Source organism: Falco cherrug, chromosome 16 (assembly GCF_023634085.1).
Source record: "Falco cherrug isolate bFalChe1 chromosome 16, bFalChe1.pri, whole genome shotgun sequence".
Lineage (NCBI taxonomy): Eukaryota > Metazoa > Chordata > Aves > Falconiformes > Falconidae > Falco > Falco cherrug.
This window is the reverse complement of record NC_073712.1, coordinates 10,530,540-10,551,451: the sequence shown is the minus strand read 5'-3', so window position 1 is coordinate 10,551,451 and position 20,912 is coordinate 10,530,540. Positions and strand designations below refer to the sequence as shown.

The following is a 20,912-nucleotide window of genomic DNA, read 5'->3' as shown; positions in this document are numbered from 1 at the left end:
CCACTGCGAGAGGCAGGCGGTGCCGGTGCCCTCCATCGCGGGGGCAAGCGGCTGAGGTTTCAGGCAGGGCGAGAGCGGTACGGGAGAGGAGGGAGTTGCTTTTACTGAGATGCTGGAGTCTTGTTTTTCTTGAGCTTTGGGGAGCGCTGGTCCTCAGCGGGAAGGCTCCCGCAGAGCTCGTGCCTTGCTGGGACTGTGGGAGGGTCCTTGCCGGCCTCCTGGGGCAAAGGAGGGGCAAAGCTTGATGAGAGAGCACTGGGGCAGGGCACTGGGCAGCCTCTGCCACGGGAGTCTGGGGCTGCCCCTCCTTTACAAGAGTCTGTTGATAAAAAAGAAGTTAGAGGTGATCGATTGCCGTAGAGGTAGGAAACGTCTATCTGGCAGAGACAAATGCCTTGTGTCTATTTCATGCTGTTTGGGGAGTGAACAACTTCTACATTCTCTGTGTCTCTAATTCCTTTTGGTCATCTCTTCACCCAGATGTGTGGTTCCTCCGCTGCACGTGCTCAGCCCTGTTCTGAGATTCGGACGGTGCTTTCTGAAATTCCCTTACGAGCGGACACTGACCCTTGTGAATGACAGTGATCTTCCAGGCTGCTATGGAGTCCTTCCTCAGGTTTGGCATTGCGTTCGCCTCCTGCCCTCCAACGTCGTTATCGAGGGGTTTATTAGGAAAAAAGGGGGTTTGGGGAAGACCTTGCTGTTTAGTGTTCAAACCTAAAGTTTTGCAGAGAACGGGAAGCTACCTGAATATGAACTTCAGGAGCAGTTTGAACTCTTTAGGAAGCAGTTTTGGTTCTAGTCTTTGGGGTGCTTTCATGCAGGAGAACTTTGAGGGTTGTGAAAAGCAGCTGCAAGGAGACCGCCGGCACCGGAGTGGGTGTTTGTGGGTGCAGCAGCTTTTGGACCCTGTGAGGATGCTACTTAGCCCCATATAAATCTTGCACCTTGTGTTGCGCCTTTCTGCTTTCTCCTAGGGATTTTTAAAAATGCGGGTGAATTTCCATTGTAGTAGATGTTAAGGAGCTTGAAGTTTCCTCAGATTCTGAGGTTCTGTCAAATTCTGACAATTGTCGTCTTTGATTCTGTCCTTTATAGGAGCACAAGGAGGATGCTGCTGTGTGGTACTCCAGCCCTGTGCCGTGTGGGATTATCCAGCCTCACAGCTCGGTGGAGATCCCGTTTACGCTGGAAGCCCAGGCGATGGGAAGGCAGGACACTATTGCTAGTGTCTCAGTGTTTGGGAATGAAAGATCCCCGCTGGTGAGTGCTAGGCGAGATGCGTGCCTTTGTGTGACTCATCTTGGTGGGGCATAAAGTGTGCTGGGGTTCTGCCAGGGAAAAGGAGAAGGTCATAATATGTGGCTGGTGTGGACAAGGAAAGAAGGGGTTCGTGGCATAAGTAACAGCTAATGCCTAGAGAAGGGTGGTGTCCTCGTAGGCGTCTGAGATGGTGTTTAATTATGGGCGTGTGAAGCGGGATAACAAGCCCAGCCTGAAACCCAGAACAATTCCTGGGTCTCTCGCTCTCCTGCATCATTAGATGAGCAGCAACTGCTGCTTCATTAGAACTTTTGTTCAGGAGCACACAGGGACATTGCTGCATGCCGCTAAAGCAAGGGCGGTGTAGGAGGCCGTGCTGAAATGATGATTTCTGTAAAGCTGGATTTAAGCTTTCGTGAAAGTCAGGTCCATCCCGCCTGAGAAATACCCATCATATCTCTTTGCCAAAAGCCCCATCCAAAGATGCATGAGACTCCACGCTGCTTGCATCTGGAGCACAGACTGGTTTGGTTTTTTTTTTTCCCTACCAAGCTTGGAAAGGGGTGAGGCGAAGCATTCCTGGACTAAAGCCTCCTACAAGGCATTGGCATTCAGGCATGTACAGCAGCAACAACAAAGTGTAGGCAAGAGAATGTTGTATGTGGTGTCCTGGCTTCCACTGGCTGAAACAGAGAACAAATTTAGTTAATAATTTAATTTTAGAACCTTTTTAATTTAAAAGGAGATTAACTTTTGAAGCAGCTGTTTTAAAATGTCTTGTCCTCTCTCTGAGCACAGAAGGGGATATCAGAGGATTCCTGAGAACCTGAAGCTTTCTGTAACGGAAAGGAAGGCTGACATTTTGAAAGCAAATGCAGGGCTATAAACTTTTTATAAAATGAATTGAAACGATGATGCCAAATCCCCTGGATGCCACTGATCATCTCAACCCCGGCTGCTGGGGATGTGCATGTAAACCAGTCAACAGCAAGGCCAGGCAATGCAGGCTTTGCAGGGAAGTCTCACGTTTGACAAAACAGTTGCTCGCAGATAGAAGGCATGCTTCCCTGGAAGAGGAGGGTTTCTCCCCACTGGAATAGCCAGTTGTTTAAATGTCACCTGGTTTTTGAGCTGCAGGTCCCTTGAAAAGCTTTTACCCTTGGGCTAACAATTTATAAATTGAAAGTTGACCTTACCTTAATCTTTTCTATTTGGCCGTGAAGGTGTCGATGTTTTGCCCAAAGGGCGAGCATTTCAGCTGGAGAATCGTAGCTGTCCCTAAAGAAAGGACTAGATGCATTGCGTTTTCTATAGGTCTGTCTTCTGGTTGCAGTGCAGTTCCAGTAGTTCCCTGGTAGCTGACGCACCCAAAGCTTTCTGGGCTGGCAGAAGAGCTGGCTGTCTTGTTACGTGTCCTGCGCTGGTGGCAGATCCTACCCGTACGGCTGCAAGTCTGACCTTGGGAATCGCTGCAGCGTGTTCCAATAGAACTTCAAAGCTCGTTCTTGCCTTCGGCTGGGGTGCCCAGTGTCGATGCCTGGTCTTTACCACCATTTCAGGCGGAACGTGGTACAGATCTTTCATCCAGGTTGTGCAGAGTCCCTCCACAGCTCTGTTGTCGGGTATTTTGTTTGCAGGTGACCGCGTGCCAGCTTCAGTCTGGTGTGTGTCATCTGCATGAAGGAGCTGGTAAATCCCAGCCCTGGCGTTACTGGTGGCAAGGCAGCCTCGTGTGCCGCGGGCAGGGGGTTTGGCAGCTGACCGCTGTCAGAATAAGCGGGCACTCGAGCACAGCTGTCCACCAGGGTCAGATGCTCTTCGTTCCTAAGTGATCAAATGTGACATGACCTACCTGTTGACAAAGCCAGAGGTGCTGGGGGGTGGGGTGGGGTGGGGCGGTGGCTGGTGGCTGTTTCTGTAGCTGTGGCAATATTGCTGATGGCAGAGCTGCCATCTCTTCTTGCTGCCTTTCCCTGTGCCATGTTGCCTGTAACGCTGTTGCATGGCATTTTTCTTGTCCCTTTTAAGAACCCTGTAGACGAAGGGGTTGGGGTTTTTGAAGCCCTCTCCTTGGTGGTGAGGATGCGTCGTGTTAGTACACAGGCTGACAGAAGCCAGCTTGCCTGGGCATCCTCCAGATGTTGTTCTGCTCATTCCCAAAGAGCTCTGCCCTGCCTTTGCTGCTGCTGTCCTGCTGTCACCAGGAAGCTGAGCTGGCTGGCGAGGCGCAGCTCTTCCCTGCAGCTCCTCCTTCCTGGGAGCTTTGGGCAGCATCGCCCAGACATGCATCGTCGTGCGTGGCTTCAGTTCCTTATTTTTGAGGCCCCAGCCTTGGTAGGTGATTTTTTTTGGTGCTTAGTTGCATGCATCAGTGGCCTGTCAAGGGATGAGCATTTCTGGATGCTGCTGCTTCTGGCTGAGTTGGGCTGGTGATTCTGACAGCTGTCAATGCCACTTCCTTGAGCCAGACATCATTTAAGGTTGTACACGGTGGAGGCTGGTTTCTTTTTCGGTTAAATCGTACTCTGTGCCCTCCAGTGAATCATACAGCATCTGGTCAGCATTGGGAGTTTTATGCATTCAGATCCTGTTGAAGTGTTGAGGTGTTTGGAACCAGTAAAATCCACAGCAAGACTGGACAAATTCTCCTTGTTTTTAATGATGTGGGAAGGTGGTTTAGCAAAGGGATCCGTGTTCCTCCTCCAGTAGTCTGTGCCAGTTCTGCAAGGAGAAAGCTTTTTGGGTCTGACTGTCAAGAGAAAAAACACCGCTTGAACGATGTAATGAATAATTAATGCCTGTTATTCATGTCATACCGGCAATGCACCTAGGCACACATCAGATGTGTGCAGTAACTTGCACGATCTCTGCTCTGAAGAGCCTGCTTCGCTTCTGGCTTGTGCTGGTTTTCAGAGGTGCATTTTTGGGAATGTCAGAGAAGTAACTGTCCAAGTGTCACTGTGCAGCAGCAGCGGTCAGGGAGGTTTGGGGCTCGGCTGAGCAGCAGAAGGAGCGGGAGCAGGCACAAGGCAGAGAAAGGAGAGCTAACTGTGGACGAGGTCTGGAAAGGAGAGCGTGGGACCCAGGGTTTCTCTGTCCCCTGAGAACGGGAGCTTGTGGCTTTCAGATGGGATCGCTCCCGAGCCTGCACTTGCCCCAGGCCTTCTGTTTCAGCCTTGCAACACTGAAAACTTCCAACAGCCGTACTTATCGCCCCGTCGAGGAGGAACCTTAGAGCTGTCTCATATTTTTTAACTTCCCCTGCTTTTCTTTTTTCTTTCCTACCTGCTTCCTGGAGCAGAATGTGTCTTTAGTGAGCGTTGGAGAAGGACCGGTTGTCTATGTGCATCCGAGGGAGATAAATTTCGGCAGTATTCAAGTTCTACAAGATGCGTCCAAAAGTCTCCACCTCTCCAATCAGGCTGTCATCCCTGCATCCTTCTGTGTAGAGATGGTAAGTATCTGTGGGGCTGTTTCCCAATGAAAACTGACTGGTCTGTAGCAGCCTGTGGCTTGATTTTTACATGCACCATTTCCATATTGCTGTCTCGGAGAGAAAGCAAGGCATTCCGTCCCAACGCAGCGAGAGAAGCCTGGCTCTGGGGGCAGTTTTAGCTGGGGCACCCCTCAGTAAAGTAGACAGCTTGCATAGACGCTTGTGCAGAAAGGAGTCTGGATCATCTTTACAAGTTTTCCCTTTGTTTTCTGGAGGGTATTTAACGGAGAGTCGTGTCTTTGGAACTCTGAGATCAAGAGGCCCCTGTGGCCCTTTGCTCCTGGAAGGGCATGGATTTCCCGACACTTTCCCCATTAGGTCTGCGTTTGCTTTGTGTCAGACTGCTGTTTGTGACAGTCTGGGGTGTGAAGTTTGTCCTCAGCCTGCTTGTGGTGAGGTGAGTTTCACACCTGCTGGGGGCCCAACCAGCTGTGGTGTTGCACAAACATGTAACGGTAAGGGTTGTGTAGCTACAGGGTCTGTGGGCTCCGTCGCGTTGCAGAGCATCTCCGGGGGCCAGCCGCAGGGAAAGGCCGTTGAACTGATGGAGGCCGCAGCTGACAAGCTGCGTGGCAGGTGGCAGGAGGCGGTTGGGTTGCTGCCCTTGCGGGGGGGGCAGGGCTGGTGCAGCCAGGGAGGGCTCTGTGCGGAGGCTGGGTGGGATGTGCCGCTCACTGGAGGTGGGATCTGTGAGGGGCTTAAAAACAGGGTTGGGGGGAGGTTTGTTCTGCTCCATGCTAGGTGGGCTGGATTTGTGGAGCTGGTTCACCCAGGCCTGGCTCTGTGGGCTTGGTTGGGTCTGCGGGTAAAGCATCAGGCAGCGTGCGAGAGGCCAGGCTCAGCCTCCTGGGCCAAGGAGGAGGGGGACGAATTTCCTCCTTGCTGCTTTTCCAGCTGTTTGGGGGACAAAGGTAACCTCCAAGTGGGGGAGGGATTCCCAGGGCAGCTTTCTCTGAATCCACCATGAAAACCCACTTTCCATCTGTGGCGAGAGCAAGCCACCAGGGATGGCTGGTACTGGTGTTGAAATGATGGGTTTGCATGCCTGTCGCAGGCAGTGACCCGCAGAGCTGTTCGGGTCCTGCTGCCCCGGTGCAATGCCTCCCTCCTCCCCGGGCAGCTCGCGGTGTAGCCGGGGGGCTTGCAGGGTACATCTGCCCCTCCGTTGCCTCAGGGCCCTAACCCATGGGACTGGGCAATAAAGCCTGTCGTGCTTCACCGCCATCTCTGCCAGTCCTGGGGCTGATCAGTCACTAGAGCAGTAACACGAGGCGGCTCAGGGACGGTTTCTTTGCCTGCAATAAAGACGGGCTCTGCTTGAGCAGTGGCTTGGACCAGATGATCTCCAGAGGTCTCGCCAGCCCCAGCCGCTCTGTGACTCTGTGTGTGTGATGATCCCCCCTGCTGACTCCGCGGGGCCGAGTTCCCCCATGGTGAGCATCTCTGCTTTTCAGGGCAGCTGCTGCTCTCATGGAGACGTGCCAGGAGGCAGGTCCTGGGAACCTGCTCCATCAGCCGCTTCACCAAGGGCTCTTCAGACAGACTCCGGGCACGGTGCTGCTGAGGCTGCCTGATGGGAGCAGCGCGGGCGTGGGCGAGATGTGCCCGAGCTGCGCCCTGGCCCTCAGCAGCTGCCTGCTCTGCTGCTCTTTTGCTGCCCCAGTTGAAGTTTTGCCCTTGGCTGCCTTACGCTGCCTGGCAGCTCCTTGACGGGAAGCAGAGGGGACTGAATAATTGTGGAGATAAAGCCTGGGATGCAGTCGGGCGTCAGGGTGACGCGCACGTGTCCACCTGAGAGCGGAGCAGGCTGGGCTGTGCCTTAGCCCAGCTGATGGGTGACACGGGCATCCTTCATTCCCCCGTGTCCCTGAACCCAAGCCTTGTGTCCTGTAAAGCGCCAAAGCCACTGCTTTGATTCCTGCTTGGAGGTTGCTGCAGGGGGGTGAGCCGTGATTTCCCTGTCTCCCATTTGTTGGCCAATCTGCAAACGGTGGCTGTGAGGCTCAGAGATCATGGTCTCCACTTGAAAGAGCGAGTTATTGACTGAAATTTTCACAGGAGCGTTGCATCGGGAATGTTATGCGCACTGACCGGCAGCTTGACGAACTGAATGAGGTTAATTTGAGGGGCAGCAACAGGGCAAACGAAAGGCTGGTGTCTTGTTTGAAACAGAAAAGGAAGATGCTGTAATGCAGATGGCCGTGCTGCCACCCCGATGGTACTCTTAACCGTCGAGTGAAAATTGCTCTTCCTGTTAAGGCAAGCTTGCTGCTCGCTTTGGGGGAGACAAGATCATTACCTGAGCAAGCCAGGATGATTTGTGGTGAACTTCACTTTGGGACAGTGACTTCAGGAATTACTTGCAGTTCCCCTCAGGCACCAGCTTCCCTGTACCCCTCTCCTCTCTGCTGGGTGAGTTGTGTCTGTTCTGTTCTCAGTTGCAGGGAGCAGCAGGGAGCATCTCTGCCACCAGAAGAAAATAAATAAAACCCCGCCAAATCTGTGTGTTGAGATGGGGCTTTTTGGGTGGGAAGAGGGTTGTAGGGACTGCATACCTGCGTCCTCGGTTGGCTTATCCCTGCTTGCCAGGGTGTCTGCAGATCTGCGACCCTTGGGACCAGTGTGTCATCCTGTGCTCACCCAGTGAATCCTGTGTCTGTCGGGTGTGCTTTTCCCTGTCAGATTGCTTTCCCAGCTGCCAGGCAGCCCAGCCTGCTAGGGAATCCTCTGGATCCAGCGAGGGGGGGATTTGTGTCTGTCTTGGGTAAAAAAAGACTGGAGCAATGGGTCAACATGAAGGAGCTGTTGCAGCTTAGCTGGGGGCTGATGTAACCTGCTGATAAAAGTGGCTGTTTCTCCTCCTTGCTCCGCTGTCATCTTCTTTTCCTGCCTCCCTAAGTGCCTGATTTTTGCCATATTGACAAGTGCCAAAGGCTTGTTATGGATAGATGGAAGTGTTTGCTCTCCCTGCAGAAAGGAAAAAGCATCGTTCTTAGATCATTTCCTACTTGTTCTTTGTCATGCTGTCTTCTCAGGGATCTTTTGTGTGACTGCTAAGGTTGACATCTCTTGGCATCACAGAAGGCAGCTGCGTATCACGTCTCTGTGATCAGGAAAGAAAAGACAGGCCTAGGGTGTAATTTTTCTTAATCAGTGGCAGCTTTCTTCTGCCTGCATAACCCCCGTGCTGGGTCTGTTATGTGCTACCGCAGGGTGGCAAATGGTTTCCCAGTGCCTTGTAACGAGGAGGAGACAGAAAAGCTTCCTTGGGGTTTCCTCTTCTCATGACAGTCGTAATGCGGGGTCCTGTCTCCTTCAGCCTGAGCCCTGAGCTCCCAGATCCAGAGCCCTGTGCTCCAGGTGAAGCTCGCTGCTGCCTGGTTTCCAGCAGTGCTTGTACAGCCAGCTGGGTTGTCTTCAGGAGGGTGCCTGGTGGCTCAGTGCAGATCCCCGTCTGCGTTCCCGGGGATGAGCTGCTGCCACATTCAACTGGAGCTGACCTTGCAGCATAGACCAAGATTTCGTTGGTTGGTTGGTTTTTTTTTTTAAAAAAAAAAAAAAAAAAAAAAAGCTGTACCTGGTTATCTTGTCACTGGGATTCGCTGTGGATAACTCCATGGATTTTTCAGGCAGCGTATAAAGGCTCTTGGTCAGGTGCGGTGTAAGCAAGGGCAGAACACGCAGTTCCTATACTCTGCTCCCCTGTAGTGCAGGATTTGTTTCATTTACTAATTTCATTGCTTATTCCCTCAAGCTTTTGATGACATTGCTTTTATTAATGAAATGGCCATATGGAAAGACCGCAAAACACGGAGATAAACTTCCAAACAGTGCTGATGCTGCTTTAGTGACTCTGTTTCTGGGTCTGGCTGATGGGTGATTCTGTTGCTCTCTGAGCAAACCGTGCAGGTTGCGGGCAGTGAAGGCTTTGAAGAGCACATCAGCATTGTCTGCAGTTCTCCCCAGCTACTCTCGCTGAAGTCGGAGCAGACTTCAATCAGCAAGAGGATGGTTTTCAAATCTACTGTAAATCACTCCCCCCGCCCCCAAAGCAGCTGAATAATTGGCCAGCCTGTCAGTGTTTGCTCATAGTGAGACAGAGGCAGACAGTGCTGCGCCCTTCTCATGATATCTGCAGTGCTGTTTAGAAATTAGGGTTAAATTAACTTTCCAGGGTACGGGCAGCACTAGCCCTGCATATGTGGCCTCTTCCAAGGTGAGCAGAAGTTTTGAAGATGGATAGGCTTAACTCTTTCCTGAGCTGTCCCACCAGAGCCTCATGGTGCTCCAAAAGCTCACCTTTAGAGTGAAACCCTTGGTTTGGCTTTAAAGGCTGTGTTTTGCTTATACACAGCGGTACCAGTTTGTGCATTTCCACCCAGTTTGGTTTTGCCGGAGCCCTTTGTTGTAGCTGACAGGGCCTGGAAACACACAGCATCAGTCGTGAACAGGGCTCGTGGCCAGGAGCGTCCAGTCTCATGCTGGTGAGGGGTTGTACCAAAAGCTGAGGAAGGTAGAAGGCTGTTTCCCTCCCAGTGTCACTCAGGCTTAGGTCCGGGGCACGTGGGCCTTAAAAGGGGGAGCAAAGGTTTGGAGGAGACCTTGGAAAAGGGCCTGAAACCTGGCCTCAGGGAAGAGTTTGGATTTTATGGCATCCGCTATCTTCTATGGGTTCATGGTCTTTCAAAATTGCTGTGTTTCAGTAATGGAAGAAATTGTTACTCTGCTCATCTAGGAGAAGGGAACTTGTCGCATTGTGCTGCACCCGCTGGCCAACAGGGTTCAAGAAGGGTAGAAGTCTTCAAGGCAGTTACGCTGCTACAGGCCAGAGTGACTCAGCTGTGCTCTCTTCCCAAGGGAAAAGCCGGAGGATTTTGGTTGTTCAATCCTGTGCTTGGCAGCAGCTGGCCAAGCCGTGTCCGTGTCCTGGCTGGAGAGCCCCGATGTGCAGAGTGGTGGCACTGGTCTCCCCAGCCCAGCGGGGAGGGCAGATGGGACCTGGAGGGCTGAGCAATGGCCAGGGGACACAAATGGAGACAAGCTTTGCTGGCTCACTCAGCAGCTGCTGTTAGCTGAAGCAAGTGTGACAAATTGGGCTCCGTTGTCGGTGGCAGTGAGTGCCACACTTTAATTCTTTTTTCTTTTCTTTTTTTTTTTCCACTGGCTTTAGAAGCTCTGCCTCGATTTCACAAAACTTCTCCTTGCTGGTGCTCTGGGGCAGAGGCTCAACCAAAGCGGTCCCCCTGCTTTTGCCGAGGAGATGCTGGTGCCGAGGTGCCAGGAGGAGGCTGGTGGCTGGTGGGAGCATCCGGCCAGCCTTGTGCTCTGATCCCCACCCTGTGGGCCTTAGGGTGCTTCTGGGCTCTTTCTGCCACTGGCAGTTTGTGCGGGTGAGGAGTCACTCTGCTATGAAGAGCACAGGCTCCCGCCCCTTAGGACAGCTAAAGCCCCTGGGACAAGGCTCCGTGCGCAGCTGATGTGGTGGGGGGTTATTTCCCCTTCGTGCGTGACCCCCACTGGGGGCGGTGGATCCGCCTGACGAGGTGTGAGCGCTCTCTCGCCAGAGCTATGGCTTGGTAAAGTACAGCTGCATTTTTTGTGTTGAGTTCTGCTGCTTCTTCCACTCGTGCAAGGCTGGAATGACCAGATGGCTTCAATTAACGGGCTCAAAGTAACTTGCAGAGGGCAGCGTGGTGGGTCCTCGGCCATCCCTTGGGGCAGCCATCCAGCCGTCCATCTCTGATGCGCGCTGATGCCCGCTAGAAGCAAACGTTGGCAGCTCTTATTCCCAATGAAATCTGTCCCAGGAGAAGCTAACGATCTCAGCGCTGAGCTTCTCGAAGCGGTTGATGCCAGCCCTTGCCTGGCGCTCTGGCTCTGGCGTCCAGTGGTGCAGGCTCCTGCAGGGACAGAAATAGCTGCTGTCTTTGTCTCCCCAGCACGTGCAGCTATTGCATCGTGTCCTGGAGCATTCACGCCTAAGCAAGGAGCAGGGATCTTGTCAGAAGTTAGATTTTGGCCTTCAGAGCAGGGGGATGGATGCTTTTAGCGTGTTCCCAAGGGATTTCTTGTCTCTGGGACACAACCTGGACCGGTGTAGGCAGAAGCTGACCTAAAAACCTGAGCGGAGCTGGTCCGGCAGAGCCTTTTGGTCCTGGCAGGTCTCCTGTTCAGCGGTGCACTGTGCTGCCCCTGGGACCCACACCAGATGCTAACGGAAAGGATGAGGATGCGATGCAAATCGTGCTCCTCCGGAGTGGGCTGTTGGCCTGGCAGGGCACGGTGGGTCTGCGCTGGGTCACCCTGGGACACTGCGAGTCTGGCTCCATCGAGACAGCCTGTCATTGTTCCTCAGTAATAGTTCCTTGGGTACAACTTACTGCGCGGCTTGTTGCCAAGCTGTGATAAATGAGCTTTGTCAGATAGCAGACTTGCAGATTCACCTCTGGAGCAGAGCTATCGGGTCTCCTTTTCAAGCAAGCTGCTCGGTGTCAGCGTGAATCGGAGGAGAAGTTGTACATTAACGTCAGTGAAAACCTAACGCCCACTGGCTCGGTGTGAATGAGCTGGCTGGGTAGCCCTTGGCTGGCGGCAGCGCAGCCGATGCCTCCGAGGCCGGCGACCAGCTGCAGGGACCACAGGGGAGGGTTGGTGGGAATCCTCCGTGGTCAGTGAGGTCCCAGTGTTTACCCCGTGGCAGCCACCTGCCTCCATCCCAGTCTCGTCTTGCTTTTTTAAAAATTTTTTTCAAGACTCTTTTTTTGAAGCCCTAGAGGACAAATTAAATGGAGCTGAGTGTATAAATGTTGCTGGTGCCTGGAATCGTTTTGATGCCTTTGGCACGCTCCGTTATGGGATGCAGGCATGCAGCCCTGACCTGCTCTACGTGGAGGGCACAGCCAGCCTAAGGAGTTAGCGTAGCGGGAGCACCTACGCTTGCTGCTGGGACCCTGAATGCTCAGCAAGTTACCGCTTCCCTGGCCTCCAGCTAGCCTTCACCTTGTCAGCAGAGGTCATTTTGGGGTGTTATTTTAAATGTTTCTGTGACTTCAAAGTGCTGCTTGGTTTTCTGCTGCTCTTCTCCCTTGGGCTGGCTGGTGTCCTGTTAGAGCTCAGAGCTGCCAGCCCGCCGGACAGAAACTCGAGCTAACTTCACCTGGATCGAGCACTTGCTTTTATCATGTCAGGCCTCTGAGCACACCGTTGTTTTCTATTTAAAGGAAAAAAAAAAAAAAAGAAAAGGAAAGTAACCCTCTCCTGGACAATACTGTAGAGTTTTGGATGAGTGGTGCCTGTCATCCCAAACACAGCGCTGAACTGTGATGCATGTAGCACTGATGCTGTGACGGACACTTGAAAGCCACGTGTCTGCATCCCAGTGCATTTCCTGCTGGCCCGGGAGCACTGCGTGCATTTCTCTTCTGCGAGCTTGCTCCTTGTGAATGTGGCTTTAGGTGGGCTGGAGGGGTCCAGCGCCTCTGTTGCCCCATCCGTAGAGGGAGGCCCGTGAGGACCCAGAGGAAAAGAGTGCTTGGGAAGCCCAGGCCATGCCCACAGGGCACATGTCTTGTGGTTTTCTTTCTGCTTCTTGTTTCGCTGCCCTGCTATAAACACTTAGAGCTGACTTTGCCAAAGCAGAGGGCCTTGGGGCACCTCACTGCAGGTGATGATCCGTGGGAACAGAGGGCTGCAGCCCTTGAGGGGCTGTTGAGAAGCCTGACTCTTGGGAAAGAAGACTTTGGGGTTTTATTAACCGCTTTTGCAAAGTTGTTCTTTGGGGTCTCAGCAGTATCCCCCAGCCGTGTGGCTGCGGCGGGGGGACTGGAGCAGTCCTGGCTTCCTCTGGCCTGGAGCCTTTATGGCAGAGCTGGCCACCGTTGTCGGGAAGCCAGGAGATATCAAGTGGCTTCCCTGGGTGTGCCCTCCAAGAGGGAGGCTGGAGGGACAGTAGCATTCTCCTGAGGGTGAGCATCCCTTGGGTCAGACAAAGCTGGGTTAACAAAGTGAGTCTGTTAAGGGAGGGTAAAACAGAGGTTGTATGAGCTCCTGCACGGGTGCTGTTTCCAGGCACTGTAGCTCAGAGTTGGGGAAACGAAGCCTTCATGGTTTTTACCCTCATGTCTTTAATCCTTTTCTGCATCCCGCAGGAGACCAGGGTCCATGGTTTCCATCCTAAGTTACTGTTTGGCTCATCTTACAGGCTGGCAAACGCTCGCGCTGGAGGATTGAACCCAGTAAAGGAGTGATCCCCCCCGAGAGCGAGGTGTCTGTGGCCATCATAGCAAACTTGGACGACACCGAGAGATTTGAGGATGAGGTGAAGGTGTCCATAGAGAACAGCCACACCTACGTCATCCCCGTCCAGGCTGTCGGCACGGGCACAACGATTGTCACCGACAAACCCATTGCTCCGGAGCTCAACTTGGGCCTCCGCTTCAGGTAGGGATCTCTCGGCTCCCACTTCCCACGTGGGCTCGGCAAGGAGTTTTGCTGTAGTCCTTCAGGCTAGTTGTTCTTCAGTGCTCGAGGTCCTGGCTCTGCTTCACCGAAGCCACAGGAACTCCTTTAGGAATGTTCTATGGCCATTTCAAAGTCGTTAGATACCCTCAGAAGCTACCAAAATGGAAACCAGTTGCTAGGTTGTCCCTGACTTGTCTTTAGTTGGAATATGTTTATTTCCATACTTTATCAAAGAATGAGCTGGAGGAAAACAGCAGGTCCCAGAAGCCTCCTGCTGGAAAATGCTACATTACAAGTATAAACATATTTCTGTTTGCAATAACGTTGCTTACCTTTCCAGTCGCTATGGTCTATTCTCTCGCAAGAGTGGAAAACCTTGGTGGTAGCTTGTTAGCAACTCCTCGACTGAATTAATGGTGCTGGTTTATTTCCCTTCTGCCTGGGAGTCCTGCAGGAGCTGCCGAGTTTCTTTGCCCTGTATCATCCATCAGTTTGCTCGTCTTCCCCGGTTCCCCGGCTGGGCCGCTCTTTAGAGGCGCTTGCTCTTCCCTCGTTTCCCCCGCCCGCTTTCCTTGCGGTCTGCCAGCACTGCGGCGGCGGCAGCCCGAGGCAGAAGCGAGCGAGGGTGCCTGCAGGAGCAGCTCTGAGCGGGAGAGGAGGAGAGGTTGGCTGAGGTTGGGTGGGATAAATTGCGTGTGCTGCCTGAAAGAGCTTAGCTCGGGAGGGGGCATTCGCGGATCCTAGTGCGTGTGTCTGAAACTGGCTACATTCTTATAAATGGGAGAGAAAATAAGCCTTTTCAAAGCGCTGTTGCTGTCGGAGTCCTCTTGAGACGAGAATAATACTCTTCTCCAAGTGCCTGTTCCTTTTGCTGGCTGCAAAGAGGCTCCACAGTGCTCTGATACCTAAATTTTGGGCTAGAAAGAGGAGGTTGATGCTGCCTTAAGCATTTAGGCTAGATTAGTGGGGTGGGGTGGGGTGTTGGGGTGTGTTAAATGTGCACCCACAAGCCCCCCAGGTAAGCAGGGACATTACAGGGAGATTGGCACTTGGCCAGCATGCCCTGTGCTCTGTGCAGCCACAGATGGGCTGCACAGCGGAGGGGAGAGTGTGGGTGGGATTGCTGTCGTCGTCCTCTGCCCCCCTTCGTGTCTTTGCCCGCAAGCTAGTTGGGAGCCGCCGTTGGCAGCGGGTGCAGAGCTGCCACCAGGTGAGCTGGGGGGACCCAGGTGACATCCCAGATGAGGTGGGCTTTCCCAGAGCCACAAATCAGGCATCTACCCAGAGCTTCCCCTAGCCTTCATCTGCCGCTGTCCACAACAGAAAACCGGTTCATACTAAGCCTTGTACACATCATTTGTAAAGTGTGTTTCAAAGACTCGTTTGTTCTAATCTGTCACTTCTGTGTTGGTGTTTAGCTGCTTGTGGCAGACGTGCATTTTGCAAGCCACGTGTTCTGTACCTTTCAAAAACCCAATAACTGTTGTAGGAACAATTCTGTTCCTGGTGGTGCTCAGATTTATAGAGGGTAGAATAATTATTCCACGCTGGCCTGCAGTTAGTGTTTCTTTACATAATGGAACCAATTTCCATGGAATATTCGTTTTGGTTTATATCTAGCTGTAGTGGTCAATCTCTTGTTGTCACTCCATTCCCTCAGCTGGTAGACCGGGTCTTGTTGCTGTGTTTGTCTTGGGCGAAGCTTATGCTGATCCTGCGTTCTCACAGTGCGTTTACCTTCCGAAGACACAAAACCATCTGCCCTGTTCAGCTGATGCGTTGGGGGCAGGGAGAGTTGGATGCTCCCTAAGAGATGGGGGAGTGAGGGGGGTAAGATGGGCCCCGACGGTGGGATAACTGGTGCCCAGATCTCCAGATGAGTCTCTGCACCCTGCCAGCTCCCCAGTAGCATCTTCAGAGGAAGCCACCTGAGGCAGCAGCTCCCCAGGGGCAGGTGAAATGGCAGCAGAGCTGTTCGTCCACCCACCTGCAGCCAGGGCAGACCAGCTTCGTGCCTGGTGCAGGGAGACCTGCAGGACGCACCTTGGGAAAACCCTCTGAGTGCTGAGCACCAAAGGGTGATGCTCTGCTCGCGAGTACCTGAGGTGATGGATCTTTGCGAAGCTTTTCCTTGCTGTACACAAACTGACCAGCTGCTGGATGCTGAACTTCGGGCCAGCCGAGGTCTGGCTTTGGCTGAAGCTTTGAGCTAGGTCAGCCTTTTCAGAGGTGGTTTTGTTGCTGGGCGTGTGGTCAGATAACGCCATCGGGGTGCTGAAGCTGGGTGACCGCTGGGAAATAGCAGCTCCCATAACGTTTTCCATCTCTGCTTGTCTTCTAGCTTTGATCGCTGCTGTTACCATTTCAAGATGACAAACAGAGGACGACGCACCCACCAGCTGTATTGGTCAACAGAAGGCTTCCCCACGTTCAGCCATCGTGACCGTCTCCGTGCCATCAGTAACACCAAGGGCACAGATTCCTCCCAGAGCCCCAAACTTGCCTGCCCTGTGTTTAAGCTTCAACCGCTGAGGACAGAGCTGATGCCGGGCAAGACTGTGGAGATGGTGCTGGAAGGCTCCTCCAGCACTCCCCAGGTGAGGTGCCCCACGAGGGCTGCGCCCTCCCCACCAGGTCACCTCCGCTGGGGCTTCTTCTGACCCCTTGACATTTGCCTTGGGAAGAGGAGCAAGCGCTTTCCAGAAACTGTTTTAATGCCACAAGTTGCCATGGCAGCACCGGCTGCTTTCCTTGCTGGCCGCCATCAGTGTTTCCATAGCCACCATAAACCCAGCTCGCTGGTACCAAAATGCGGGCTGAAGGGAATGTTGCTGCTTCAGAAGCAGAGGGCAGGTTACAGGGTGTCGTGTGCTGAGGCAGAAAGGAAGGGCGGAGAAAATAAGTTACGCTTAGGCTAGGAGCAGAGGCTGTAAATAAATGAAAACATGTGAGGTCATAGATCTGGTGAAAAGAGTGAGTTAAAAAAACCCAAGCACCAAACCTGTGAAGAGAGGGAGAGTCTGAGAGCAGCATCATTTTTCCTCTGTAGACAAACATGGGCAGAGGCTTGTCTAGCGCTGAGTCCTGGAGGAGAAAAAACAGTGCGTGCCAGCCCTGATGGTCAGAGTGACGTTCATCCACGTGGGAAAGTGTTCCCAGGGACCGTTATAATTGACAGCTTGACTTGTTGTCGGTATTTCCATACCAGCTCACCCCAGACTCTCAGCCAGCCTTGGTGTCCCAAGGGCAGCCGGGTCTGGCAGCACCCTTGGGTGGCAGCTCAGCAGGGTCACGGGGTGTTCTCCCCCCCCGGGCCCTTCTTTCCAGGCCAGGGGAAATCCAACTCTGCAGAGGAGCTGCCGGCTAACCCTGGTGTACATTCCTTGGCTCTGGGACCGCTGGGCCCAGGTGTTTAAGCAAATGTGGAATGAATCTTCATGAAGCTCCTGCTGTTCCTAATGATCTGAAAGGTGCTTGCAAGGGTTGCCTCAGTGGCAGCTTGCAGAAGGCTTGATCGCTCGCCTAGCTGAGTGCCCTCATAAATAGGATGCAGCATAACAAGAGGAGGGGGCTATTGAGGAGAGCAGTGGCTGTAAGTTGCGGCAGGAATAGGGTCCGTGGTTGGGTGGCTAGCAACTGCAGCGTGTTTTGTGGATGCCCTGCCAGCACCTGCTTGGGTGACGCGTGACTCTTGCATGCAGGTGGTGAAGGAGCGGCTGCTGTGTCACGCCGTGGTGGGGAGCAAGGCGGGGAAGGCACAGATAATGCAGATGGACGTCACGTGTGAGTTCGTTGATCCCGTTCTGCAAGTGTCTACCAGAGAAATCGCATTCCGGGTGGAGAAGGTAAGTCTCAGGATTGCATCCTGGCATTGAAGAGCGTGGCTGATGGCCGAAAGCCTGCGGGGTGTGCGTGCCTGTTAAACACGGGGGGACGGGGATGGTTAAACCGCTTCCCCAAGTCCACGGGGCTTCGGCTATCGATTCGAGCCAGAGCAAGCTTTGGCCGTTACCACGAGATGGTTCTACCACAGAGATGGTGATTTTGCTGCCCTGGGGTCGGGGACAGTCACAGCTCTGCCCTTCTCGAGGTGGAGGCAGGATCGAGCTGCTGCGCCAAGGGCACAGGTGAGGCAGTGGGACCCGCGAGCGCAGCGTGGCCGTTGCACAGCTGCCTTGTGCGCTGGGGCTGCTGGGGGAAGAGCCGATCGCTGCAGCTGAGCGATGCTAAACCCCTCCTCACCCTTCCTGAGGTGCTTTGTGAAGTAAGTGAGGGTATTCTTAGTGATGAGATGGTTTTCTGACTTCAGCGAAGTAAAGCTGAGATTGCAGCTGCTGCGCTGAGGGGGGATCGTAGCCGCTTGTAGAGAGACACGCATTTGTGTAGTCAGGATGAAGGGAGGTTTTTGAGGCTCCTCCAAGGCATGGGGATGTCTGAACACCGATCCTGCAGGGAAGCTGAGAAAAATGGAGCTTCCTGCCAATTCCTCAGGCTGGTGAAGGAAAACTGTCATCTTTTGTCTCTCTCTGCCTTCCCTGCTCTTGGCATGGATGCTCTTTGCGTTTCCCTCAGCCTCACCTCCTTCAAAGGACCTGCAGTCATCCCTCAGCTGCAGTGATGACAACACCGATGCAAAACAGGAGCCCTTTAGTCTCTGGGTCCTGACTCCTCCATCATCTTTCCCTCTCCAATGCGGTGTCTGAAACAGAGAAGATTGTCCATTATTTAGTTTCTGTATTTTCAGGCCTCTCCTCTGGTTCCCAGGCTTCCAGAGAAGCACAAAATCCTGTGAGCGGGCGGTTCACACTTAATGAGAAGCTTTTCAGCTGTTCCTGATGTCTGCCTGTGTTCTGCTTGATGCCCCGTGCTCTGGTTTATCGAGTGCTATGACACTGCAGCTGTTGGATATCGATACATCCAGAACTAGTTTCCCAACCGCTGCCTAGTTGATGTGAACCCTGCAGGAAGGCCAGAGCGATGCATAAGCAGGAAGAAATAGCTTAGGCTGAGCTTGACTGTGAGGCTACAGACACTTTGTCACTGGAGCAGGGACAGCAGGACACACGTTGCAACCAGACCGTTGAGGTTTCTAGCTGGCTGTTTGTGCGTGTAAATGTTCCAAGCTAACCTTAGGCTACTGCAGGCTCTCTCCTCCAGGCCAAATCCTGCTTGCTTTTCTCTTCTGACTAGCCATCCCTGCTTTTATGAGGCTCCTGGAGCCACTAAGGCTGTACGAAATGACTGGGGGTGAAAATCGTCTTGTGCCATTCTGCCCAAGAGAGGGTAAACTGGAGACAAGCGCTCTGGGTTCACTTTCTGCTTTTGACCTTGGTCAAGCAGCTGCCTCCTCTCGAGGTGCTGTTCCCTCGTCTGTATGTGAGACTGTTTCCCGGCCCCCTGGGGGATGCTGTGGTTTCTAAACGTGAAAAGCACCTGACGTTCTGAAAGAAAAACCTTGTAGAAGGGTAGAAACTAATACAGACAGTGAATAAGAGATGTGTGCAATTTTGGGGTTGAAAACTCTGAAATGCGTCGGAAGGGAAGGGAGGTGCGTGGCCACTTCAGGTTGTTTTTTTCTTGTCTCCTCTTTCTGTAGCTACCCAGTGACGTCCTCAGCCTACAGCATAAGCCTCTTTCTTTAAAAAACATGTCCTCCCTGCCGCTGGGCGTCGTCCTGGCCTTAGACCAACCCTTCCGAGTCTGTGATGCGGCCCGGCAGCCCCTCCCTGCAGATGTCCAGGTGAGCAGGACCTTCCCGTGGTGGGCTTTGAGGAGGAGGGATGTGGCGGTGCGTTCCTGTTGGGAGGTCCTCTGGCAGGGTCTCCTGTAGAGTCAGCAGTAGCCTGGCCCCAACTCAATCAGATCTGAAGCGAGCTGCTGGAAGAAACAAAAATACCCGAGTTGGGAAGATACTTCGTGGCTCAAAGCCATGAGGAGAAGGGAGCAGGCACCTAGGGCTGGGCAAGCCATGGAGTAGAGGTATCTCCTGGGACTTGCAGCAGCCGTCCTCAGCCAACCTCAAGAGCAGCTTGCTCTCTGTGAGGGCAGCTCTGCCTTCGGGAAGGCTGAGGATGCTCCTCCCACTGTCGCCTGGCACCTGCCCTGTCGGTGGTGGAAGGCGCTGGACATGGGCTCTGCTGGACACGCGCTGGTGGAGGTGCGGGCACCGTTCCTGTGCCGCGCCGGTGACTGGCCCCTGCGAGGCTGAGGCTGCCGTGCCGGTGCACTTGTGCTGTGAGGATAAAGGAGTTTCTCTGGAGTCAGGGCAGCAGCCCTGGCTTGCCGGAGTGCTGGTTCGGCTGTGTGTTTAGCCCAGAGCCTCTGTGGGTCCAGAATTCAGTAGGACAATATTTATTTCCCCCTGGTATCGATGCAAAGCGCAGAAACGTGAGCCTGCAATAGTCTGACGAGAGCGTGGTGCTTGCAGTCAGGCACTCGCTGTAAAGAACGTGCAGGGTGGGCTGAGAAGCCCACGCTGAGGTCATGCTTTAAGACATTGACGTGTTCCATGCTACCCAGCCTTGGACTTCATTACGCTGGTGTTTGATCTTTTTAATCTCCTTGCAGCCAATGAAGCTGGAGGTAGGGGAGGAACGTCATTTCTTCATCGGATTTAACCCTGCTCACGAGGAGCGTCTGAATAGCTGGGTGGCAGAGAAGGCTCTGAAGATACAGCTGCTCGAGCATCCTCACGAGGAGCAGGTCACTGTTCGGGGAGAAGTCTTCTTCCCAAATCTCCAGTTCCAGACCATGGCCGTGGACTTTGGGTGCATCTTGAATGACACTGAGGTGGAGCGTTACATTGAGATGACCAACTGCAGTCCGCTTCTCGTCCGGTACCACTGGTCATTCCTGACGGGCGGCCACGCGAGCCAGCTGAGGTATGTGCACCGTTGCCCTCTCCTTGAAGCTCCTCTTCCTAGTGTCCTGTCTGTACCTGGCAAAGACCCAGGCTTTTTGCCTGGGATCTGGCAAGCAGCTTTCAACTCTCCCTGGTGGGAATAACACCTGCCAGCCGTGGTCAGGCTAGATGCTCAGGGAAAAGGTGATCTCTGCCGGTTGGACGCTGCAGGGGAGAGCATGTTCTCCAGCCAAGCTGGGGCTGTATGACACTACTAACGCTTTTTGCTTAGCCCATACCCTGGAGTCCTGCTGTGCCTCTGGAGCTACAAAGCCACGCTTAGGCACGTGGACGGTAACATCACCGGTTTTCCATCCCTGCCGACCCTGTACGTTGTCATTTCATCCTAAGAGCCTACATAGGCGCTGCCACCAGAAGGACCTGCTGCTGCCCCGGTCCCTTGCTGCTGCTTTGCTGTAGCCCCCGTACTGGTTCCCCGGGAAGGAAAGCTGCTGTGGAGAGCTGTGCTCGCAGACCCTGGTGGCCTGAGGCAAACACCACCCTGGAGAAGGGAGTTTTTGTCTGTTAGCTGTTTTGTGAATGCGATGTGCAGTTGATTCAGCATTTTTCACCAAAACGGCAGGTTCTGCTGGGGCTGTAGGTCCAGCTGCAGGTGTCAGTGGGAGCGCTTGTCTGAGCATCCCTGGGAGGCAGGGCATCCAGCCCTGGTCAGTGGTTTCCAAGCCCAAGAGCACTCTTGCAGTGGTGCTGCAGCACGTCTATAAACACATTTCTAGCAGTTCCTCCCGCTGTGGCCTCTCTGCGTAGTACAGAAGTCTAGTCTGGGCGGTT

At 53.5% G+C, this 20,912-nt stretch overlaps 1 protein-coding gene across 1 annotated transcript in view; it reads left to right on the top strand.

The window, feature by feature from the left end:
* Positions 1-20,912, top strand: part of LOC129737490 (hydrocephalus-inducing protein homolog) — an 82,170-nt gene that overhangs the window by 36,865 nt on the left and 24,393 nt on the right. The window contains exons 14-21 of the mRNA XM_055728284.1: positions 481-616; positions 1,099-1,263; positions 4,565-4,717; positions 12,960-13,198; positions 15,561-15,816; positions 16,921-17,064; positions 18,816-18,959; positions 19,787-20,100. Of these exons, the coding sequence (XP_055584259.1) occupies positions 481-616; positions 1,099-1,263; positions 4,565-4,717; positions 12,960-13,198; positions 15,561-15,816; positions 16,921-17,064; positions 18,816-18,959; positions 19,787-20,100 (1,551 nt within the window). The remainder of the gene's footprint in view (positions 1-480; positions 617-1,098; positions 1,264-4,564; positions 4,718-12,959; positions 13,199-15,560; positions 15,817-16,920; positions 17,065-18,815; positions 18,960-19,786; positions 20,101-20,912) is intronic.